Below are 26,777 nucleotides of genomic sequence, written 5' to 3' on the forward strand. Positions count from 1 at the left end.
CCCTTGTTTCCCTTAACGCTAAACAAACACCAAATGAGAAGCTGTGATGGGAAGGAAGGGAGGATTAGGAAGGATAGGAGAGCCCATGGCCTACCAAAGAACAGATTGATCCTGGAATTCTATGAGCTTTGTCAGCATCCCAGGAGAATGTGGAGAGTGAGAGAGAGAAAGCAAGAGTGAGAGTGAAGGAGGCAGATAGAGACAGAGAAAAACAGAGAGAGAGCAAGAGGGAGTGAGAGAGCAAAAGAGACAGAAAGAGAGGAACAGAGACAAAGAGACCAAGAGACAGAGACAGAGACAGGGAGAAAGACATGGACAGAGAGGAGAGAGATAGAGACAGAGAGAGACAGAAAGACAGAGACAGAGAATATATACTTGTGTTAGTGTTTGTGGGCGCCCTGTTGGATATGGGTGCTGACCGGGTAATAACAATGAATACATTCCTTCTCCTGGGATCTCCAGGCTCTGGGACAAGAAGTATCCTTTGCAAAGTACTTTCATTTGAAGATGACTATTTCCTTTTATTCTGTTGCAGCATCCATAATCATGGCAAGGAACATGAATACAAATTGTTTCTGGGTACAATTGAGGCTCTGTGTGTTTGGCGTAACAAAGCTACTGTGTATGAAAGCTTGGTTGTACACCCCCATCATCCTCAATGAATTAAATGGTTTTTAAGATCCTGTCTAGCTCTAGAATTCTATCTATGAGGCTATATTTCCTTTACAGACCAGGAAATGGACCCCAAAAGGAAATGGCCTCAAAAGTTCAAGATCATTCAGTTAATAAGAAGCAGGGAAAGGATTCAAAGCCCAGGCATCTGACTTTCAAGTCATTCCTCTATCCATTATACTATAAATTTACACTAATTTTGTCTTCTGAAATGGAACAGCAGAAACATGTGCCAGATGTACACATGTCCAGATTTAGTGGAAAGAGCAACAGACTCAGTCAAAAGAACTAATTTCTTCTTCTGGCTCCACCACTAACTTATTATGGGACTTTGGACATGCCATGTAACTTGTCTGTGCCTTAATTTGTTCATCTGTAAAATGGTGATAGAACCACTCTATGTGTCTCACAGAGCTGTTGTAAGAATTAAATGAAGTGATGCTGGTACATATATTTGGAAGATACAATACGACCAAAATAATCATTTGTACTGAATAACAGGATGCAGCTAGGTGGTGCAGTGGATGGAATGCCTGGATTGGACCTCAGACATTTACTAGTTGTGTGACCCTGGGCAAGACAATCCTGTTTGCCTCAGTTTCCTCTTCTATCAAATGAACTAGAGAAGGACATGGCAAACCATTTCAGCATCTCTGCCAAAAAAAAACCCAAAATGGAGTCATGAAGAATCAGATGTGAATGAAACCGTTGAACAGCAGCCCTGGATTATAGAGCCAAATGTGGTTTCAAAAGAAATTATGGATGGGAATTCCAGAGAGTGCTGCATAAGGGTTTAATTAGTCTAATGACTATTAGATCAACAAATCAGGACAAATAACTACCGTGTAATGAAGAGGCCTGGAACAGATGATTTCCATGGTTTTTTTTTCTTACTCCAACAATCTATGATTCTTCTCCTCATGTGAGCATCTGTATTTGAATAAGGATAGAATTCATAGATAGGATTCTGGAAACATGCTTTGACTTAGAGAGGTGAGCTTAATGGTGGAGAGCTGGGGCTCTGTGAGAGACCTGTGGAGAATAAAGTATCCTTTTAATTAACACAAGAAGTCAGGCTTTTTTCAGAGGTGCCCACGATGTAGCAAAGAACAAAATCCAGAAATGAAATAATTTAGAAAGAGGTTTATTATGTCATCTGGCAGAGGGTGGCCCAGTCCTCACCCCTACCCTCCCATAGTGTTTATAAGTTACACATTACATAAGATTCAAAACTAGGAACAAATAAACAGCTAATTAGCCAGCACAGAGGCAGTTTCCAGATGAGATACATGTATGAGTGGCTTAAGGTATATAATGGGAGGAAACTTCTCATGTTTCTTGCATCAATATTTGGATCTAACTGGGTTCTGGTCGTCATAACCTAGATCCTGAGTTAAGCATGAAAGAAATCTGGTCTCTAAACAAAGCTGATTTCTCAACCATACAGAGTCAGATTAAACAATATAATAAAGTTTTCCCACACCTGCCAAAACTACCTGGCTTCCTACTCTGCCTCTGTTAGATTCATCTTCTCCTCTACATTTGGTTCCAAGTTCTGAGGGAATGCGCAGCTGGAAAAGGGACAAAACAACATTATGTCTACTGATCTTAATTTTTCCTGACCCCACCCCGGCCCCTCCCACAATACCAAGTAGCAAGCATTTGGCTAACAAGAAATGGGGCTTGCCAGGGAACAAGCATTTAGCACCAAACTATGGTGTTAAACTAGATATGTCTAAAAAAAATCTAACATTTCAAGAAGCAACATTACTTTGTTTCAGATAGCATATAGCATTATTATGAAAAATAATACATCGCAGATCTAGGATTTTAATGACACAGATCACAGCCCATCTACGACTTCTAGCCTTAGACAATTACTTGAGGCTTAAGGGTGAGGAAAATTAATTTTAATAACTGTATATTTGATGATTAACATTAAAATATCATATTCCTTTGTCTCTTCTCTGCCTGCCACACTCACCCACCCACCCATGCCTTTCTGTCTAGATTCAGAGAGACCTCTCTTTTTAGAAAAGGAATATGATCACAGTCTTGTCTCTCCTAAGGCCTGGGCTGGTCCTTTCTGTTTACTCTGTAATTCTTTACTCTGCAAAAAAAAAAAAAAAAGTTTATTCTGTAAACAGAAACCAACCCGAGAAACAGATGACAAGTAGAAAAAAGCATAGACATTCTTACATGTATGTATTTGAGTATAATGTATATATTATATGTGTGCATATGTTTGTGGATATCTATGTGTATATACATATATGTATATAATACATACATACATACATATATATATACATGCATATATATCCACACTTAACCAACATTCACCCAAAGTGATTCTTGTGCCCTTGTTGCCTTCATTAAAAGTCTGGGGCCAGGTTGGCTCACAAAGGGATAAACTTAACCAGACAGATCCTGATCCAGATATATTGCTGGAGGATGCCTAATCCACATTCTCAGCTTTCACTCTTCCCCCACAACAAGAGCAGTTGAGAACTCTTAGCCCACCTCCTCATTAAATGTTCATTAATCATAGTGGCAGTTAGGTGGTGCAGTGGACAGAGTGTTCGAACTGGAGTCAGGAAGACCAGAGTTCAAATCCAGCCTCAGACTCTTACTTAGTTATATGACCCTGAATAAGTCATTTGCCTCAATTTTCTCATCTATAAAATGAGCTGGAGCAGGAAGTGGCAAACCATTCTAGTATCTTTGCCAAGAAAACCCCAAATGGGGTCACAAAGGGTTGGACATGACTGAACAACAATCAGGGCTGCCTTTGGCTTGTTAGGGAAGGTCTCTGTCAGCAAGGAGACACTGGATTTAAGGTGGCCCAGAGACGCCCTTTTCATCTTTGACTACCAAGACAGATCAGTGACCTCAATTTATTGATTTTTGCTGGCCTGAATAAAATACATATACACATACATATACATATACGTATATATGTGTGTATATATGTGTGTGTGTATATATGTATATATATGTATATATATGTATATATATATATGTATATATATATGTATACATATGATACCCAGAACTCTGTCTCTTGTAATTTCATACACTACAAGAGATTGTTACTTGCCCAAGGTCATGTAGCTAGTAAGGATAAGAGGTACACCTGGATCCAAGTCTAGCACTTTGTCCCATGCTACCTCTCTTACAAATTAAATAACATTTGAACAAAAATATCAAAATGTAAATATTCGAGTTAGCCATAAATTGAACAGAATTCACCAACCACAGTTATAAGTCATATGACATTAAAGAAACCATTCATTTGTTAAAGAATTCATAATTTGCCATTCATAGTAAAGTATCTATAGCATTAGTAATATAGTGTAGTAGAAAATGGAATTTAAAGTAGTCCAAAGACCTTAGTAAACCTTTTCTCTTGTCTGCCCCTCTGCTGTGGGAATTTGACTACATGGAGAAAAAATATTTGGTCCTATGAAGAACACACATGCAACCACAAAATAATCTGGATGGAATGTGAAATTATAATGATGAGCCATGGCCCCAGATAATTATTCAATATTGTTTTAGGCCATTTAAATGAACTAGACAGTATAAAATACCTGAGAGTATACCTGCTGAAAGAGACACAGGAACTACATGAACATAAATATAAAACACCTTTTATATGAACAAAGTCAGATCTAAACAACTGAAGTAATATTTAATGTTCATGGGTAAGTAAAGCCAATATAATAAAAAATGACAATTTTATCTAACTTATCTATTTATTTAATGGCATCCCAATTAAATAACTAAAACATATCTTGCTGAGTTAGAAAAAAATAATAAATAAGTTTATTTAGAAGAACAAAAGGTCAGGAACTTCAAAGAAACAAGGAAAAAAGTTGTAAAGGAAGCAGATTCAGTAGTATCAGACCAACTAGGTAAGAGTATTGTGAGAGTACTGTTAAAGTACAAAATGGATAATTTTGATTACATTAAATTAAAAATTTTGTGTACATAAAACCTAAGCAGCCCAAAATAGAAGGAATGCAGAAAATTGGGAAAACACCTTCATAGACCATCTCTCAGGTAGGATGTAATTGGGTTGGAATGTTGCTGTGATATAAGGAATGATGAGTTGGTTGATTTAGAAAAACATGGAAAGACTAGGAGTTATGAAGGAAGATGCCATCCACCTTCAGAGAAACAGATGACAAGTAGAAATAAGCATAGACAATCTTACATGTATGCATTTGAGTACAATGTATATATGTGTGTATATGTTTATAGATATCTATGTGTACATACATGTGTGTGTATAATATATATATATACATATACATATATATCCACACTTAATTGTAGCCTTCTTTAGGGTGGAGTGGGGGAAGGGAAGGGAAGGGAAAAAATAAAGTAAAAAGTGCACAGCAGAGAACAAAAGAAAAATTACAAGAAAGCAAAGAAAAGCTGTGTGGTTTTGAAAACAATGTATAGTATTTACTATATAAGCTTTCTTGAAATGGAAATTTATTGTTTTATGTTGAATCCTCTCATGTTCTGCTGTGTACATGGCAATGTTTTTTCTCTTTTCTCATTTTCTGTTTAAGTTGATAATAAATAAAAAATTATTAAAAAATGGAATGATTAAAAAATTGGTAACAGCAACTCATAGGGGTTGTCCAGATTCTTGACCCATTTCTTTTCTCCTTTTAAGTTCTCTGTGGTCCCAGACTCTTCTTTTGCTTCTAAGTCGCATAGGCCAGAGAACGACTTGTGAGGTCCACTATGATGTCTTATGATGCTGTAACAAGGGACAGAACTGATGAATGGTCAGAGGATATGAACAGGCAGTTTTCCAATGAAGAAATCAAAACCATTTATAGTCATACAAAAAAATGTTCTAAATCGTTTTTGACTAGAGAAATGCAAATTAGAATAATCTTGAGCTATCATTTTACACATACCATTTACACATTTTACACAGATTGGCTAAAATGGTTGAAGGGAAAGTGACAAATGTTGGAGGGGATGTGGAAAAATTGGGAAACATTCATTGTTGGTGGAATTGTGAACTGATCCAACCTTTTGGGAGAGTAATCTGGGATTATGCCAAAAAGTTATTAAACTACCTATACCCTTGAGCCAGCAATACCATACACATCATGTAAAGCACTGAAAAAAAAATACAGTTTAAGTAATCAATCCCCAGAACCACCTAGAATATTATTATGAGGATAAGACAGCAAGACAGATAGTTAGAATGCATAATATTACATGGCACAAAGGAAAACAATACTGACTCTGGACCCAGAGGACCTAGATATAAATCTTAGCTGTGATGTTGACTATTTGTGTGACCTTGGGTAAGTCACAACCTTCCTAAGCCTCAGTTTCCTCATCTGTAAAATGTGGAGTTTGACTGGATGACTTCTGACCCTATGATCTTAAGTGCATTAATGAATCACAAAGTTTGAAGGGAGAAAGTTATTACCAACTAGAGGGAATAGGGAAGGCTTTTTGGAGGAAGTGATATTTGAATTGGGCCTTAAAGTATAGGCAGGATAAAGAATGACATCATAAACAAATGAGAGAAGCAAGGAAGAAATTACTTGTCAGAACCATGACTAGGAGAAGAGCTCATGCCCAAAGGAGAGACAAGATCACAGAAGATAAAAATGGGCAAATTTGATCTGCATCATTAACATTTTCTCCATTACTTTTTAAAGTCTAACCAAGGGTGCAGCCTTGAGCCTCACATGTGGCCCTCTAGGTCCTCAAGTGCAGCCTTTTGACTGAATTCAAACTTCACAGAACAAGTTCCCTTAATAAAACAATTTGTTCTGTAAAACCTGGACTCAGTAGAAAGGCCTTGAGGTTGGAGGTTCCCCACCCTGGAAACAAATCAACAAATCCAGCCCTGATTTGTAGCATTTGCTGATTTCTGAGGTGTAAATGCTCACACTGAAAATTTTACAATCAGCTTTTGCTAGGTGGTTTGAGCTGGCTCCAGCACATCCTTGGACCACCGGCAAGATGCCTGCCCCAATAAAAGACCAGTTACTTTACCATTCAGGCAGCAATAATTAAAGAGAGCCTATAGGGAAGAACTCTTATGGTAATAAAAACATACCTTCCATCGTTTCTGGGTGGTGTGGGGGACATTCAATTCAAGAAACATTTATTAAGTGCCTGCCATATGCTGGGCACTAAGTGCTGGGGATACAAAGAGATTCAAAGAACAATCCCTACCTGCAAGGAGTTTACAATCTAACGGGGACACAACATGCAAATAAATATATACGGAGGATGCTATATGCAGGATAAATAGGATACAATTAAAAGAGGGAAAGTGCCCGAATTAGGAGGGGTTAGGAAAGGCTTCCTATAGAAAGTGGAATTTTAGTTACGACTAAAAAGAAGCCAGGGAGATCAGTTGTAAGGGCGGAGGAGGGAGAGCATTCCGAGCATGGGAGAACCAGAGAAAATGCTCAGAACTGAACGATGCAGTTTCTTGTTTGTGGAACAGCCAGGAGTTTAGTGTCACTGGATCAAAGACTATGTTCCAGGCAGTAAGGTGTAAGAAGGCAAAAGGTAGGAGAGGGGCTAGGTTGTAAAAGGCTTTGCATGCCAAACAGAGCATTCTGTATTTGTTCCTAGGGGCAACAGGAAACCACCCAAGTTTATTAAGTAGGGAGGTGATATGATCGGACCCACATTTTAGGAAAATCACTTTAGTGGCTGAATGTAGAATGGATTAATGTGGGGGAAAACTTGAGGCAGGTAGACCCACCAGCAGTTTATTGCAATAATTCAGGTGTGGGGTGATAAGGGCCCTCACTAGACTGGTGGTAATGTCAGAGGGGAGAAGTGGGTATATTTGAGAGTTGTTGTAAAGGTTAAATTGACAGGCCTTCGCAACAGCTTAGATGTGGGGTGGGGGTGGTGGGAGGGTGAGAAAGACTGAGGAATCCAGGATGAGCCCCAGGTCATGAGTCGGAGGAACTAGGAGTATGGTGTTGCCCTTTACGGTAATAGGGAAGGTAGGAGGGGAGGGTTTGGGGGAAATAAAATGACTTCTCTTTTGAACACATTGAGTTAAAGATATCTGCTGGAATCCATTTCAAGATGTCTGAAAGGCATTTGGAGATGTGAGATTGGAGGTCAGCAGAGAGTCCGGGGGCAGGAAAGGTAAATTTGAGAATCATCAGCATAAAGATGGCAATTAAATCCATAGGAGCTGATGAGATCATCAAGTGACATAGTTACAGAGGGAGAAGAGAAGAGGGCCCAGGACAGAATTGTGAGGAACCCCTATGGTTAGAGGGTGTGAGTTGGAGGAGAGGCCAGTAAATAAGACAGAGGAGTGGTCAGAGAAGTAGGAGGAAAACCAGGTGAGAGCAGTGTCCGAAAAACCTAGAGAGAAGAGAGTATCAAGGCAGAGAGAGTGAGCCATAGTGTCAAAGGCTGCAGAGAGGATGTAGCAGCAATTTAGATTTGGAGATCTTTCCCACCCATTAATAGGCCATGTGACCTGCTTACATCGCAGGAAGCCTAAGTCACATGTGGTGGGAGGAGCTTCTGGACAGGAAAAGGAAGTGATGTCACAGGAAATGCAGAGAGAGAGAGAGCGAGCAGTTATGGTTGGTAATGGCTGACAATGGCCGCCCTCGTGATTGTTAGAACTGAACAGGCTGATTTAGCTGTACTGTGAGTTTGTCTTTGGGAAGATCCCAGCAGGAGGTCTGAGAGGTTTTGGGATGGAGAGGCTCCAGATTGTAACATTGTGCGTGGAATGTTTTACTGCTCTGACAGACTGGATAAATGGCTTGTGGGATCTGGTTCTCTCGCGTGTGAATAAATGGTTTACTTCTTCTGCCTTCTACGTAGAGCGTCTCATATACTCTGCGATACAGAACCACGCAGGCATTTTGACAATTATCATCCACATTGTTATTATTGCCTTACCAAGACAGAGGACAAGAAGAAGGAGGCTTGAGAAAAGGCCATTGAGTTTTGCAAGTAAGGATCCAGGAGAGGAGGACAGCATAGAGTTGAATTATCTCATCAAGGAGTCAAGATGGGAAGAGGAGGAGAGTGGCTGGTGCAAGGGAGACGGCCTGGGAGAGAACTGAAGGCTCAAAGGTTTGGAGGTCATGATGAAGAAAAAGGATGGGTTATGTAATAGAAGGGAGAAGGAGAGGTAAAAAAAAAATCAATAGATTCTGGTTGGATACCATGACTTTGGAATTCTTGAACATGGAAGTGGTACGTTTGTGGGCAAGTTTGAGGGTATGACCCTCTTGATGTGGGTGGAAGAGTAGTTCATGGGAGAAGAGCAGGTCGAGGAACTGAGTGGTTAGGGTATTTGAGGGAGAATCAATATGTATGTCGAAGTCTCCTAGTGTAAGGGCAGGAGTTAGGGGGAAAAGAAAAATTGTAAGCTAGGTATTAAACTCATTGAGGAAGGAAGGGGAGTGATGGGGGATGGAGTATATGTAGATAACCGTTACCAGGATTTTGATTGGGTAGAAGATAGGAATAGCATGAATCTCAAAGGAAGAGAGGCTGCTGAATAAAGGAGGAAAGGAGAACACCTTAAAGTGGTGATGGGGAGCAAGGAATATTCCAATTCCCTCTCTTCAACCAGTGAGCTGAGGAGAATGAGTGATGATGAGAATGAGTGAAGATGCAGCCAGTAGTATAAAATGATGGCCAGCAAGGAATCCAGGTTTCCATAAGAGTTAGTAGATAGAAGGATTAGAAGAGAAATAGATTTAAGATGAAGGGAAATTTGCTGCCTATTGTAATGGCAAGCAAAGTGAGATTTTTTGCTTTTTCTCTTTGTGTTATTCAGTTTCCCAGTCTCAGTCTTGCATGCCTCTGTGCTGAGATAATCAGACACGTGCAAGTGGGCTCTAACCAATCAGATATGTGCCTGTGTCCTCAAGCCAATCAGACACATGCATGTGGCCTCAAGCCAATCAGATGCCAAGTAGAACTATACAGAGAGAGAGCCAGTGTTGAGAAAGCAGGCATTAAGAGAGCCAGTTTTGAGAGGAAGAGAATGAAGAGTAGAGACCTCTGATGGCAGAGACTTGTTGAAGGAGCCTCTGAGTTTTGAAAGTGAATACAGCTGTAAGACAGAAACTTGCCCATGGGAAGGAGGCTTAGCTTAAGCCCCTTTTAAGAGCTGTTAAACTGAACTGAACTGTTATCACAGAGCCTCAGGACTCTGAAAGTGAACTGAGATGACGGTGCTGGTAGTGTGTGTCAATATCGTTGTAGTCCTATTAAGATTTGTTTTCTCAGGGTCAGAAGCTTCAGGCAGGAGCCCCTGGCAGGATCAGGGAGAGTTTGGAGTGGAGCAGTCCCCATGAGCTGAGACATGGAGCAGGAGAAAAGAGCTGCCTACATGTGAATCCAGCTGAGAGTTGGAGTGGTCAGCCCACAGAGGAAGAGCCATGGGACTTGGAAATCAACCTCAAGTTAAGATGAAAGAGGACTTTACTTGAACACTTGGTATTGATTAAGGAGATTGTTCTTACTGTGATCTAGGTGTGGACGGTGTGGTATTTTCCGCTACCCCTTAAGGATGTGTTATGCTAGAGAAGACCCCGGCCTGGGACTCCCTGATTTTGGGGATGCAATGACATATGCTGTGTAACGTGTTGTGCTAGGGAAGACCCTAGCCTGGGACCCCCGATTGTATAAACAAGTATTTTGGGAAATGCTACTGAATGCAATAATATATGCTATGTGCCATATGACATACCGAGATATGTATGAGATATAGATAGATAGACAGGTAGATAGATAGATATAGATATGTGTGTGTGTGTATATATATATATATATATACACACATATATGTTGAATGATTTGTTCTGCTTAAGGATGATGCTATGAGTGTTATGCTTTAATTTATTGAACAATGTTTAGTTATGAATAGAGAGTTCATTAGACCCTTAAAATTATTCACAGCAGCAGTCCTCAGGTGTGCTGCTGTGATTGGCGTTACACCTATGTAACAGGCATATCAGAGACCATAGTGGAAGGGCTGGGTGGGGTTAGGATTAAACTTTGGACTGGGAGGGTTGAAGGGGATGGAAATGAGGAATTGGGTAGTAAGGGTGTGGGGTGGGGTTTGGATGATGATTTGTGTTCAGAGTAACTGGGATGTGAAGAATATGACCAGATTTGAGAATGTTCATTGAATGGAGGATGGTATTTTTCTACCATCACAAGATGGGAATATCAAGAGATGAGAGCGTTGAAGTCAAAGGGATAGTTGCTCTTCTTTGCACATCCCGACTGAGAGATTGGGCTGGCAGCAGGAGGTGGAAAATGCCTTGGACTGATACAGATAGAAGCAGTTTGAGGCAGAAGGAAGATGACCAGCCTGGCCCCGAGTTGCATTTTTTAGGGTACATGCTACACTCAACAGATGAATGGCCTAGGGTGTGAGCAGACCCACAATCTGAGGTCTCCTCACCTAAGTAGGTTGGCTATGAGGCAGCATCAGGAAGTGGTACACTCCCTAGCAGGGTAGATGTGAGGTGCTGAGCCTGGACCTTAGGAGCCTTTTCTCAGAGGTCAGGCCACGCTAAACCAGAGATGGAAGACTCAGGACACTAATGCACCCATGATCTTAGGGTCCAGTATGGAAACTCCCTTCAGTGATACAGATGGGCAACTAACTGAAATTGTAATTCCTTTATAGTCATAAAGAGTTACCTAGGACACTAACAGGGTAAGTATCTTGCCTATGGCCATAGAGCTAGTATGTGTCCAAGTGTCTTAAAATCATATCTTGTTCTGGTCCCCCGATCAACCCTTCCGAGTAGAGTAAATTTATAAGTAGCCAGTATAAAGTAATAACAGAAGGAAGTAAGATTGCAAAGGGGAACCTAGAAATCACTTATAGACTGTCCCATAGATCAAAGGAGCACAACAGTTACTTGCAAACTGTCTCATAAATTAATTAAAAATCACATCATGTGACCATGAACTAGATCAGGGGAAGCCAGCTAGGCCTTGCCGTCAGGGCCTTCTGGTGCTGCTAACTGCCATGGTCTGTAAGCCTGAGATATGCTCCAGACCAGCAGAACACCAAATGTTGCTGACACTTTTCAGATGATGCAGATATGTTAATGAACTAACCCCAAGATGTCACAGATAAAAGTTAGTCTTTCTACCACCAAAACTCTATAAAAACAAGGCCCAGACTCCTGCCCCCTGAGCAATCTTCCATCTTTTAAAGGTACTTCTACCCAGTGTTCCCAGCTCTGATCTACAGTTACATGACTCTCTTCCTCCCCATCCAATTCTTCACTGCAGCCTACCTTCCCCACCCCTCCCCCCATCTGCCTCTGTGTCCTGCCTCTACCTTGTGTCATTTGTCTCTGTACTCTCTTTGCCTTAATTAAGTGTGATTGAAGCATTACCCCCACTGCCATCGTGGAAATTCCCAGAGAGTACAGGTGCCAAAAATTCGAATAGGTGTAGATAGCATTTCTTCTGCCATTTTGCAGCCTGGGCTATACAAGAAGGAAATCCTACATAATTACAAAGAACAAGAACAAGTATGGCCCCAAAGATGAGACACGAGAAGACATTCCCCACCCCACTCCTTTGCAGAGATGGAAAGTTCAGACTTTTTCGATGTATTGGTTGATTTTTTTTCCCTAAAACTATTTTTTATGATATAGGAAATCTCTTTGGGAGGTAGGAGGTAATGGTATACTGGGAGATATTTAGACAATGTAACAACAAAACATAATGATAAGATTTTTTTTAAAAGAAAATGCTCTATAAATATCACCTATTATTATTTTTTCATTATTAGGCAGAACAAGGAACTTAATTAAGCACCTTACTCCAGGAGCAGAATGAGTGCTCTACAACCAGTGGCCAGAAGCAAACCTTAAAGTATCATATAAACATTAGTGATGATGATTATGATTATGAATACTGAAAACTTGGGTCAAAAATTCAACTAAATATTTCCTGCTTCTTTAATGTCAGACCACATAGACCCAAAGCCCCAACTTTTGATTGTATTTTCTGGTTTGTTTTGCTGAAATCAACAGTTCCAACTGGACAAACATCATTTTATTTTATAATTCTGTTCACCTTGTGTCTAGTTTTGCCTCATAAGCCCTGTTTAGGGCATTCCATAGTCAAGATCCCTGCTTTCTTCCCAAAGGGAATTGAATCTTTCCCTTTAAAATGTAAGGACTGTTATTCTGAAGTAAAACCAGAGCAGCAAAGAATGAAATCATATAACATCCTATGGTTGTTACCTGTTCTGAAACCAGTCAGTCATGGGCCTACAACCATCATTAGTAATGTTTTATTTGAATACAGCCTCTGAGATGCTAACAAGCAACATAAATCCTGTTTTATTTTTAGAATCTGTTGGCTAGTGTTCAGTTCAATTTTGTTTTTGAGAACCCACATGTGCAAGGCATTATCCAAAGTAAATTTCCAAACTGATTTTTTTAAAAGTAAGGAAGTTTGTAACTCTACTTAAAAAACAAACCAAACCAAACCAAAACCAAAACCAAAATTGTTGTATTTTTTTAAAACTGTGTTTGTTTTGTCTATAAGATTTGTCTTCTTTGAGGAAACATTCTTTTCACAGAGGTCAGGAAATCTGTTTCTGGCATCATGAAATCAGTTTAACACACAGGAAAATATTCAGATTGTTTATGTAGCCTTCTTGTCAGAGCTTTGGCTGGATCATAACCATAATGAGGCATTACCTCATTTGGAGATATCTGGAAGCCATTTAGAAGTCTCTCCATCCAAAACTCAGTTTCTTTTTTTTTAAATTTTCATCTGAGTCTTTATTTTATTTTATTTAATATATTTACTTTTCAGCATTGATTTTCACAAGAGTTTGAATTACAAATTTTCTCCCCATTTCTACCCTCCACCCACTCCAAGATGGTGTATATTCCAGTTGCCCTGTCCCCCAGTCAGCCCTCCCTTCTGTCACCCCACTCCTCTCCCATCCTCTTTTCCTTTCTTTCTTGTAGGGCAAGATAAATTTCTACGCCCTGTTGCCTGTGTATCTTATTTTCTAGTTGCATGCAAAAACTTTTTTTGTTTTTGAACATCTATTTTTAAAACTTTGAGTTCCAAATTCTCTCCCCTCTTCCCTCCCCACACACCCTCCCTAAGAAGTCAAGCAATTCAACATGGGCCACATGTGTATCATTATGTATAACTCTTCCACAATACTCATGTTGTGAAAGACTAACTATATTTTGCTTCTTCCCAACCCATCCCCCTTTATTGAATTTTCTCCCTTGACCCTGTCTCCTTTCCAAAGTGTTTGTTTTTGATTACCTCCACCCCCATCTGCCCTCCCTTCTATCATCCCCCCTTTTTTATCTTCTTCCTCCTTCTTTCCTGTGGGGTAAGATACCCAATTGAGTATGTATGGTATTCCCTCTTCAGGTCAAATATGATGAGAGCAAGATTCATTCATTCCCCCTCACCTACCTTCTCTTTTCTTCCTACAGAACTGCTTTTTCTTGCCTTATGCGAGATAATTTACCCCATTCTATCTCTCCCTATCTCCCTCTCTCAATATATTCCTCTCTCATCCCTTAATTTGATTTTATTTCTTTTAGATATCTTCCCTTCATCTTCAACTCACCCTGTGTCCTCTCTCTCTCTCTCTCTCTCTCTCTCTCTCTCTGTCTCTCTCTCTGTACATATATATATATATATATACACATATATATATGTATATATACACACACATATACATACATACAAATTCACTTATATATACACATAAATAAATATATATATATATATATATATATATATATATACATAAATACATATATGCATATTCCTTTCAGCTACCCTAATACTGAGGTCTCATGAATCATACACATCATCTTTCCATGTAGGAATGTAAACAAAACAGTTCAACTTTAGTAAGTCCCTTGCAATTTCTTTTTCTTGTTCTTTTTCTTGATTACCTTTTCATGCTTCTCTTAATTCTTGTGTTTGAAAGTCAAATTTTCTATTCAGCTCTGGTCTTTTCACTGAGAAAGCTTGAAAGTCCTCTATTTTATTGAAAATCCATATTTTGCCTTGGAGCATGATACTCAGTTTTGCTGGGTAGGTGATTCTTGGTTTTAATCCTAGCTCCATTGACCTCTGGAATATCGTATTCCAAGCCCTTCGATCTCTTAATGTAGAAGCTGCTAGATCTTGGATTATTCTGATTGTGTTTCCACAATACTCAAATTGTTTCTTTCTGGCTGCTTGCAGTATTTTCTCCTTGACCTGGGAGCTTTGGAATTTGGTGACAACATTCCTAGGAGATTTCTTTTGGGGATCTATTTGAGGAGGTGATCAGTGGATTCTTTCAATTTCTATTTTGCCCTGTGGCTCTAGAATATCAGGGCAGTTTCCCTTGATAATTTCTTGAAAGATGATATCTAGGCTCTTTTTCTGATCATGCCTTTCAGGTAGTCCAATAATTTTAAAATTCTCTCTCCCAGATCTATTCTCCAGGTCAGTGGTTTTTCCAATGAGATATTTCACATTGTCTTCCATTTTTTCATTCCTTTGGTTCTGTTTTATAATATCCTGATTTCTCATCAAGTCACTAGCTTCCACTTGCTCCAATCTAATTTTTAAGGTAGTGTTTTCTTCAGTGGTCTTTTGCACCTCTTTTTCCATTTGGGTAATTCTGCCTTTCAAGGCATTCTTCTCCTCATTGGCTTTTTGGAGCTCTTTTGCCATTTGAGTTAGTGTATTTTTTAAGGTGTTGTTTTCTTCAGTATATTTTTCAGTATTTTTTTGGGTCTCCTTTAGCAAGTCATTGACTTGTTTTTCATGGTTTTCTCACATCCTTCGCATTTCTCTTCCCAATTTTTCCTCTACTTCTCTAACTTGCTTTTCTAAATCCTTTTTGAGCTCTTCCATGGCCTGAGACCAGTTCATATTTTTCTTGGAGCCTTTTGTTGTAGGCTGTTTGACTTTGTTGACGTCTTCTGCCTGTATGTTTTGGTCTCCTTTGTCACCAAAGAAAGATTCCAAAGTCTGAGACTGAATCTGGGTGTGTTTTCGCTGACTGGCCATGCTCCCAGCCAACTTACTTGACCCTTGAGTTTTTCAGCGGGGTATGACTGCTTGTAGAGTAAAGAGTTCTATGTTCCAAGCTTGAGGGGATGCACCAGCTCTGCCACACCAGCACTCCTCCTTCCCCAAGATCCCCCAACCCGGACTGGACTTAGATCTTCAGCAGGTTCTGCACTCCTGCCCTGATCCACCACCCAGTTCCTCCCACCAGGTGGGCCTGGGGCCAGAAGCAACTGCAGCTGTTGTTCTGTAGCTGCCCCACCTCCGCTGCCTCTGGGGCGGTGGCTGAACCGTGAACTCTATCCCCCTGTACCCAGCAGCTTTTCCCACTAGCCTTCTCTGTTGTCCTTGGTGTCTGTGGGTTGAGAAGTCTGGAAACTGCTGCAGCTCACTGATTCAGGGCGCTGGAGCACGGTCCCCCCAGCTCCTGGTCTGGTTGGTCCGCGCCGCCCATGCTGGGCTCTGCTCCGCTCCCAGCTCCGTGCAGGACAGATCCCACCCAGAGACCATCAAGGCTGTCCTGGTCTAGAGCCCTGCTTCCCTCCACTATTCTGTGGGTTCTGCAATTCTTCTCTGTTGTCTCTGGTGTTTGTGGGTCAAGAAGTCTGGCAACTGCCACAACTCACTGATTCAGGGCACCAGGGCACGCTCTGCCCGGCTCCTGGTCTGGTCGGTCTGTGCAGCCCATGCTGGGCTCTGCTCCGCTCCCAGCTCCGTGTGTGAAAGACCTCCCCCAGCAACCATCCAGGCTGTCCCCAGCTGGAGCCCTGCCTCCCTCCGCTATTTTGTGGGCTCTGCAGTTCTAGAACTCGTTCAGAGCCATTTTTTTACAGGCTTTTGGAGTGACTTGGCGGGGAGCTCATGCTAGTCCCTGCTTTCCAGCTGCCATCTTGGCTCCACCCCCTCATCTGTCTCCCAACACTCAGTTTCTTATACTTTTGTATGTCCCTTAACTATTGGGGTGGAGGGCATGAAAGCAAAATTTGATCACATGGCTAATAATTTTGGAATTTCAGAGCCCCAAATTTCTCACTCTTCCCTCCAAGTATATGGCTTGGATGGTTTGAAATGTATCCTACTCCCCAAAAGAGCAATAACTGGCTTCTGAGGCAAATGCAGTGTGGGGGAAGGGATGGGAAGATAACAGTCTGAGAAGGTAGGTATAGTCACAGTGGGAGGGAAGTAAGCCCCAGAAAGATTGTCCTTCATTCCTCTGGGGGTTCAGGACTTAAAAGAGGGTCACAGCTATAATATCCTGGAGGTGATGACCAAGTTGTTTTGCTCAACACCTGAAAATCAGGAAGGAGAGCATGGGAACACTGGTTTTTGAAGGGAGGAAGCCCCCACCTCATGTTGGCATCCTGGGCCACAGCTCCATTTGCCTCATGTTAGTTCTTTTCCCTACCAAATATTCTCTGGATTCTGACTACTCCCCCCTCCCCCAATTTACTAAGTGAGGCAGCTTGGAGTCAAAGATAGAGCACCAGACTTCAAGTCATCAGGATGGGTTTGAATCCTTCCTCAGATACTGCTTAGCTCAGTAACTTGGGGTAAGTCACTTAATCTTCTTGGACCTTACTTCCTTCATTTGTGGAGGGAAGGTATTAGATGCAAAGACGAAGTTTTACACGGTACTTTGGGAGATGGGGAGATGCTAATGTTTATGCATCGCCATTTTCTTTGTTGCATCTCTATGAGACAGGCTGGTAGTTCAGTTGAAGAGTGGACCTACTATTGGATTTGGAGTCAGGAAGAACTGAGTTCAGAGCCTGCCACCAACACTCACCAGTCTCATTTAGCGCCGCTTTTCCTCAGTTTCTTCATCTGTAAAATGGGGGTGATAATAGCCTTTAATAGCAAGATTCTTTGTGAGAATCAAATGAGATAAAGGAGTAAAGTGCTTTGCAAACTTTAAAGCTCTATACAAATGGTAGCTCTAATTATTAGTATTAGGCAGGGGGAGAAAAGGCATTCCAGGGGCAGAGCTAATGATCTGAAATTGGCCTCCAGATATAAGACTTTTTGGAGGCTGTCCAAAAGACACGGCAGAAAAGGGATGTGAATGGGGAGCATTAAGGATTGTTCCTGATATGTGGGGAAGGCTTGCAGATGGGCCTGTCCTTTTTGCAACTCAATAATCATGGGATTCTAATATCTTTGTAGAAAATCACTCTTTCCCTGAATATTGGGATAAAAAGAAGCTTCTCTCTATCCATTTTTAACTTGTCAGATTTCAGGAAAGCATGTGGTTTTCACTTGCTAATTTGCCTTTGTTGAAACATCCAGAAATTTGGGTTCCCCATTTTTAAAGTTTTAGCCAACTGACTTTTCCAACTTTCTAAACATCCACTGCTCAAGTCTTATTCTTCATGTGGAAGTAAATGATGAGTTCAAGCACACAAGAGAAACAACCTTCAAGATTGTTTATGCAGACATTTTAGTTAGAGCTTTAGCTGGGTTATAACCATAACACGGCACTGTCCTTAGGAGACATGTAGGCTCCCAGGTAAGAGCCTTCTCCTCTGACCTTCCCCTTCCCCCATTTACATTTTTGCATATTTCTTAGTGATTTCTGGAATCCTGTGAATACAAAATTCCCACATATGGCCATGAATCTTTTTTCACTGTTTTGCCTTTAAAAGATGTGAAGTGCTATCTGATGGAATTAGGAGGCAGCTTGCCATTGACTCTCTGAAGACTGGCCATACCCAAATGATGCACTCACTCTCTCTCTCTCTCTGTATATATATATAAATATATATATACATATATATACATATATATATACATATATATATATATACACACACACACACATGTTTTTCCCCAATAATATATTAAAACAATTTTTTTAGTATTTTTAAAGTTTTGGCTTCCAAATTCTATCCCTCCCTCCCTCAAATAGCTTTTTAAAAGCTTGCTAGTTCTGGAATCTGGTGAGGGAGGGGAGTTCTGGGGGATAAGACACCTGGCCTCAGAGAAGGGGGCTACCCTTGGGAGATGAACTCACCTTGAAAGGGGAATCACTCTGTCTTTTCTCTCATGTTCAACTAAAGGGTGGTGTGTGTGTGTGTGTGTGTGTGTGTGTGTGTGTGTGTGTGTGTGTGTGTGATGGGGAGGGAAAGGATTTCTCTCCTTACCATCACCCCTATTAGCCACAGCACTTTGTAGAGGAGTTGTGCACCCAGTAGGAGACCCTACACCCAGCAGGGATCAGAAAAGAATCAAGGAGTTACCAGATGGCCTCCCTGGGCCCATCTCACTTTACATTTATGATCCTATGATCTATTCAAGCTCTTACCAAGTTGGAAAGGCTTCGGTTATAGGACCCATGAAAGACTCCATGCCTGTTGCCTCAGCACCATCTTGATTAATTAAAAAGAGACAGCTTTGAAGAATGAGACTCCTGGCCTCTGAGAAAGACAGCCAGTAATAGATTCAAAAGAGTTATTAGCCCTGGCAATCTAGACATGTGGAGAAAAGCAGCCTCAACAAGACCTGGCAAAAACATTCTGTCTGGGGAGGTGGGTGACTTGTAGAAGAGCAAAGACAACAAGAACTCACACGATGCTATCAACACAAGTTGTTTTAGCCAAAGGCTTTTCTTTCATGGGTGCCTCTCTGTGTATGTATATGTGTCTATGTGTATGACCATTCTTTCCACTGACACAACATGTGTAGCATGCTTTTGTATCAAGTAAGAGCATTCCCAGAGTTTATGTGTGGGAATATTTTGTTATTACTCTGCTTATTATGCTGTCATAGTAATTACCTTTGCTTTGAGATCACCACATTATTAGACTATTAAAAAGAAACATAAGGGCTAGGAGTTGGGAGTTGGGAGAGCTACAGCTTTGGGAATGTTTTCCTACAGAATACCTTGAACCTGAACTGTTCACTTGCCTAGGAACCAAACCTGCAATTGGCTTGTATGTTTTGTTTTTTGTTTTGCTTTTTGGTGCGTCTTTTGTGTTTGTTTTGTTTTGTTTGTTTGTGGTGAGGTATTATATTATGTTTATTATATTGTATCGTATCGTATCGTATCATATCGTATTGTATCGTATCATATTATTACAGTGAGAAGATTCCAGAACCACAGGACCCAGATTCAAATTCCACCTTCCTGGACCTCAGTTTCCTTAACAGTTAAAGGAGGGAGTTGGACTAGGTAGTCTCACGTTAGATTTATGATCCTATGGTCTATTCTTAACAAGTTGGAAAGGTTTCAGTTATACGCTCAGTGAAAGACTCTATGCCTGATGTCTTAGGACCAGCTTAATTAAATTCAGTGAGATTCATTATTAGATAGTCTCAAAGACCATCTATGAAGTATTAAGATCCCAGATCTAGAGCAGGAAGGGATCTCAGAAGTTATCTAATTCAACCTCTCATTTCACAGAGAAGGAGATGGAAGCCCAAGAAAACTAAGTGACTTGTCCAAGGTCAAGCACCAAATGGAAGATTGGAACCCAGAGCCTGTGTCCTTTGTGTAAGCCAAAGGGGTTTGATTTATGTTGATGGAAGAACCTCACAAATCATTGAGGTTTTGAAGCATTAAAGTGTGTATACACACACACACACACACACACACACACACACACACACACAATCCCAACAAACAACCAGGCTGTTTGGTTTAATCTGGGTCTCTGAAAGTGAGAATTTCTTTAAGAGCTTATGAGAATTATCTAAGAAATACATAGATGAATAAGGAACCCTTTCCAGCCAGTGTGTCCTAGTGAACATACCGTGTGTCAGAATTCTTTTCTAGGCCTTATGTAAATTATCCAGTTTTTCCACAATTCTTAAATGGAACCGCCAAGTTTCGTCATTTATTTTTGGTCAATAAACAGGAAATGTAAGTACATTAGGCAAAGGTCTACAGGTCACTGTACTTGCTACGTAACTTTGCAGAAACAACATAGCAGACTACCCAGCTCCCTCCCTTACATTCCTTAACTGTAAAGCAGATAAAAGCCATCTCTTCCCTTAACCATTGGAGAACTGAAGCCAACTCAAAAGAATGATTTCTTGTTTTTGCAGAAGGGACTCTTCGTCACAAAATAAATCTCAGTACTATTGCGGTTAATCATAATAATGATAATAATAATTAATAATAATGACAGCCAGCATTTCTGTAGTGCTTTAAGGTATACAAAGTGCTTTCTACGTACTACTTCATTTGATCCTCACAGCAAATGTGGGAGGAAGGTGCTATTAATCACCCACCATTTTTACAGATGAGGAAACTGAGGCACTTGCCCAGGGTCAAAAGGCTAGTGAGTGTCTGATGTCAAATTTGAATGCAAGTCTTCCTGACTTCAGGAAACTTCCATTGTTCTACCCACAATGCTACTTGTATTCTTAATTTAAAAAAAAGGAAATGAAGACAACTTTTCTAAATTTCTGAAAATGAATGCCCCCGCCCCGTAGTAGCTACACGCAGATCTCAAAGCCTGTATTTCAACCAATTTTCAAACATTAAAACTGAACCTTTGTGTAGCAAGCTTAGGGAAATGCTCCAAATGCACCAAATTATTCAGAGGAAAACAACATTTTTTCAAAAGGAGAATACACTGAGGCAGGAGATCGCACATAATTTTTTGAACAACTTATAGTCCAGTTTGATTGGAACATAAATTGTGAAAGAAAATAAGGTTTGGGACTTGACCCAAGTACTAGGTACTTGGGTAAGAAAACTCCCTGTATGGTGCAATCCTAGTCTAGGCTTTTTATCACCTGTCACCTGGATTGCAATAGCCTTCTAACTGGCCTTCCTGCCTCAAATCTCACTACATGCAAAATCATTCTCCATACAGGTACCGAAGTAACATTTTTAAAGCACAGATTTGGCTGAACATGTTATTTCCCTGCTCAATCAACTCCACTGGCAACCTATTACTTACAGAATCAAGCAGAAATTTCTCTCTTTGGCATTGAAAGCTCTTCGCAAGCAAGATGAGCATAACAAAGGTTTGCAGTTTCATAAGCAATCCATTTCTTCTTCTGCATGCATATGGAAATGATCATGCTACTTGCTAATTAAGTTATTTCTTGCTTTGTTAAGTATGCTTAATATATAAATAGAAGATTAAAATGGGAATTTCCATACACAAAGAAGAATTGTAAAAGAAGACTATACATGAAATTGGGAAACGTCATTATGTAGAGCTTGCTTTTCTTTTCAAATATATAATAAATTCTACATGTAACCATCAAAACTTGGGTTTTTCTATCCTTCCTTTCTATCCTATTCTGTGTATTTTTAAGTACTTTCAATTACCCTTTTATTCTTTAATTTTTTTCCTCTTTAATGGAAGAACAAATGAAGAGAAAAAAAGTGAAAAAAAATAGAAAAAGGTACAGAAAAAATTAACAAATACAAGAAATTGAAGTGAAGAAACACAAGGAAATTTTGAAATATCCACTTAACTGAAAGGGAAAATAAAGGGGGAAAAGAGAGAAAGAAAGGAAGCAAGGAAGGAAGGAGGGAAGGAGGCAAGGAGGGAGGGAGGAAGGGAGGGAGGGAGGAAGAAAAGAAAGGGAGGACACTGGAACATCATTTACTATTCAACAGATGAATCCAAAAAAGCAAGAATTCCAATTATGTTGTTAGACAAAGGAAAAATAAAAATTCACAAGTAATTTACATTATGCTTAAATAAACCATTGGCAAGAGTTAGTATCAGTATTAAACATGGATGCACTAAATGGCATAGCATCTCTGTGAATAAAGGAAAATTCAATTGAGTTGCAAAAAAAGACATAGATAGCAACACAAGAATAATAGTAGACCTTAATTTTATTCCCTCAAAGCCAGACAAATCTAACAGAAAAATAAAGAGAAAAATAGAGAACTGAATGAATTATTGAAGAATTTAGAGCTAAAAGATGTATGGCATCTTTTGACCAGGAATATATACATATACATATACATATATATATATATATATATATATATATATACATATACATATACACATACACATACATATACATGGTGAATGAAGTGATTTTAGTGAGTTATAAGCAGAGCTCTTTCTATTTGTGCAATTTCACTCCCTAATTTTTCCATATATATAGCTATAGATATATATTTCCCATATATATAAATATATAGCTATAGATATATATTTCCCATATATATAACTTTAGATATATATTCTTCAGCACCACATGACACCATTACAAATATATACCATATATTAAAAGCATAGAAAAGTTGCAAATAAATATAAGAAAGGTTAAATAATAAATACAATTTTTACAGAGCAAAATTAAATGAAAATAGCAATTAATCCAGAACACACAAGCAAAAGACACTGACATAGAAATTTAAAATGAGATCTTAAACCAGGTGTGGGTAACTTGTGGCCTTGGGATCACATTCAGCCTCGAGGCTGCAGGTTATCCACCCCTGGCCAAAACAATGAGTCAAAAAACAAATAAAAATTAACAGCTTTATGAAATATAATTATAATTATGAAACAACATACCTAAATTTCTGGGGTACATCTAAAGCAGTCCTCGGGGGGAAATTATATCCCTAAAAACATACATTCACAAAATAGAAAAAAAGACAAAAGAACTAAATATATTAAATATGTTAAAATTAGATAACTAACAAATTTTTACAAAACAAAATAAGCACAAAAAAGGAAATCTTGAAAATTAAAGGAGAAATAAGTAAAACAGAAAAAAAGACTACAGAACTAATGAAATTAAAAGCTGATTCTTTGAAAATATAAAAACTTGGTAACTTTTAGCCAAACTTGACTAACAAGAACAGGAATAGAAATAAAATTAGCAAAATTAAAAATTGAATATAAGCAAAGCACAAGGAAGAAGCAAGAGAATTATCAGAACATATGAAACACAGTTGTATGCCAACAAATCTGAGAATTAAAATGAAATAGAAGATTAGCTACAAAAACATAAAATTAAATTGGCTGTATGGCTATTAAAAGAGTCAAATTAATAGGGCATGAATAGAGATTGAACTAGCTGTAAAGGAACTATAAAAAATAGAGGTCTGATCTGGGTAAATTTGCCAGATAATTCTACCAAATGTTAAAAACAAAACAAAACAATGAATATTTGTTCTACACTATACAAATTATTCTCAAAATTTGAGAACGGACTCTACCAAATTTGTTAACTGAAGCCCAGAGAGGCTAAAGTGACTTGGGGAACAAGGGCAGTAAATAACAAGCCAGGATTTGGACTTAGGTTTGGTGACTCCAAGATGAATACATGCAAAACCAAAACCAAACAAAAAAAACCAGGAAAAAACCCAAACAAACACATTATCTGACTTTCCTTTGTGAAGCTGCTGTTTAATTCTTTCCCAGAAGCACATGACCTGGTAAGGTTTCTGTAGAAAGTGAACCTTTTCCCAGTGGTACATGGTCTCAATGAGGTTGAGTAACTAAAACTGACCAAGCTGGAAATAAAAAGTTACAGTAAAGTACCATAAAAAAATCCCCAGGGACATTCTATCTCCATTATACTGTCTGGCTTAGTAAAATACTAACTGTGTGAAAGATGACATGTTTCTGAAAAATGTAGCAATCTTTTGTTCTTCTCATAGAAAATTTTAATGATATAAGCAGAGGGGAATACCATGCTCCCTCTTAGCAAGATGTATTAGAATTTTACAATTTAAAAAAATCTGTGGACAAACCAAAATCTTTACAATTTGCAGTCCAAAGAAAAGTACATTTGCCTCATAAAATTATATCAGTGTCATTAAAGGGTCACCCTTGCTACACCAGGGAATATTTTATAATAGTGAACATTTATTTAAAAATTAACCTCTATGGACATGATTGTAATCTATAATAGAATGTTACAGATCCAGATCTGTAAGGGACCGTAGAGGTTATCTACTCCAACCCCTCATTTTACATATGAGGAAACAGATCCAGAGGAATGAGGTGACTTAGTGAAAGTTCTACAGAGCTCTTTCTATTGTGTAAGCTGACTCTACCTTTAACCTCGGTGTGTAAACTTGTTTTAACAAATTGATAACTATTTCAATACATTATTTCCTTTGTACTCTTATGTATGGTGCTTTATGCATTTAAAAACATGATACTTAGAAAGGGTCCAAAGGCTTCAATGGACTATCAAAGGAGTCCATGATACAAAAATTGTTAAGTACCTCAGCTTTAGGACCCCATCTTCAAGTGTTTATTAGATATTTTATTCAATTGACTCAATATACTTCTAAACAAAATTCATCCTCTCTCCTCCCCTCCAGTCAAATCAGCTTCTCCTGACTGCATCATTTCTAAGAAATGGAACTACTAATTTTCCAGTCATGCAGGCTAAAAATCTTGGGATCATCTTTGACTCTTCCTTCCCTCTCCTTAGTCATAGTCTGACTCATGGGAACACAGAGTTAGAGTTAGAAGGAAGGATGGAGTTGGCTTGGAGTAGGATGGCCTTAGAGGCCATCAAGTCCAATCGTTTCATTTTACAGAAGAGGACATTTAGGCATGGGGAAGTTAAATGATCTTCCCAAGATCTCACAGGTAATAAGAGTCAGATGTGGGATTTGAACTCAGGTGTTCTGGTTATAGAGTCATCCACAACAGACTGTAGAGAAACTGAAATAGTTACAATAAGGGAACACAAGAAAAAATATATCACTTCTCACATTTCTTCATTGTCCATTATTCCTGTTAGAGTGTATCGTGAAGCCATTTCTTTGTAGAATCACAGATTTTTAGAGTTGGAATGGCTCTCAGAGGCTTAGTCTTGGATTCCCCTTAGAACTAACTGCCCGTGGTCATGCAGGGAGTAAGGAGTAAAGTCTGAATCTGAACTCAGATCCTCCAACCATACAGCCATCAAATCCTATTTTTTATTCATATTTTTTCATTCATTCTTTCTTGTCAAAGCCATTTCTTTGTAGAATCACTGATTTTTCGATTGAGAAGGGATCTCTGGGCTCAACTAATCTGACCCCTTCATCTTACAGATAAGAAAAGTGAGGGCCAAAGAGGTTAAATGATTTGTCCGAGGTCCTGCAGGTGGTGAATGGCAGAGACAGGATACTCTCTGACTCCCCCTCCATAGCCCTCTTCACTGCCCTACAATGCCTTTTACTTTACCACCTTCCCCCTTCAACTAAACGTAAGACTTTTTACACTTGGGACAAGTGCCATAAACTATACTCAGGATAAGTGGCAAGAAAGATACTCTTAGATGGGGAATAGGGAAGAGATGTACAGAACCCCCAGGAATTCTGGGATAACATGAGGCTGATTCTGGTTGGCTGTCTGCTCTCCAGTCCCAAGAACTTGGACATTTGGTACCTTAGAATATTTTGGTATCTTAAAATTTGAATGAGAGTTCAAATCTGGTCTCAGATATTTACTAGTTTTGTGACCCTAGGCAAGTCACTTAACCTTGTTTGCCTCAGTTTCCTTATCTGTAAAAGGAGCTGGAGAAGGAAATGGCAAACCACTTCTTTGCCATGAAAACCCCAAATGGGATCAAGAAGAGGACAACTTAATTGACTGAACATCTGCCATACAATCCCCCAGAACGTGGATATTTTGTATCCTAAACACACACACATACATACAGACAGACACACAGACACAGACACAGACACACAGACACACAGACAGACAGACAGACATACACATATTATTCCTGATAACTAAGTGCTAAGATCAGTTGATTTTTTTTAGCATCCAAAAAAACTAATTAGAGGAAAAAGAACAGGTGGAGAGAGAACAGGTTGTGGAGGTGACTCAAAGAGGGCTTGAAGCCAACTCCCCTCCTCCAAAAAAACAATAAAAAACACTTTTCCTAGTCTCACGGTGCTTGAAATGATCTTAGGGACCTTCTAAGGGCAACTCCTTTTTTAAAATTCCATTTTATTTTATGTTCAGTTACAAATACTCTCTCTCTTTCTCTCTCTCTCCCCCCTTCTCCTCCCCCACTTGTTGAGAAGGCAAGAAAAATAAAATCCATTTCAAAAATAGACAAGGAAAACAGATGTC

At 39.3% G+C, this 26,777-nt stretch overlaps 1 protein-coding gene across 3 annotated transcripts in view; it reads right to left on the bottom strand.

Annotated features, from left to right (window-relative positions):
- Positions 1 to 1,800: 1,800 nt before the first annotated feature.
- Positions 1,801 to 26,777, bottom strand: part of LOC118839975 (OX-2 membrane glycoprotein-like) — a 56,918-nt gene continuing 31,941 nt past the window's right edge. Inside the window, exons 6-7 of one of the 3 annotated variants that reach the window (XM_036747483.1) lie at positions 23,256 to 23,305; positions 1,801 to 2,782 (exon numbers count right to left, since the gene is read on the bottom strand). In XM_036747483.1, the coding sequence (XP_036603378.1) occupies positions 23,298 to 23,305 (8 nt within the window). In that variant the 3' untranslated portion in view covers positions 1,801 to 2,782; positions 23,256 to 23,297. Of the gene's footprint in view, positions 5,450 to 23,255; positions 23,306 to 26,777 lie in introns of all 3 variants that reach the window. The other 2 variants (XM_036747482.1, XM_036747484.1) reach the window with 2 other exon arrangements.

Source organism: Trichosurus vulpecula, chromosome 2, assembly GCF_011100635.1.
Source record: "Trichosurus vulpecula isolate mTriVul1 chromosome 2, mTriVul1.pri, whole genome shotgun sequence".
Taxonomy (NCBI): Eukaryota; Metazoa; Chordata; class Mammalia; order Diprotodontia; family Phalangeridae; genus Trichosurus; species Trichosurus vulpecula.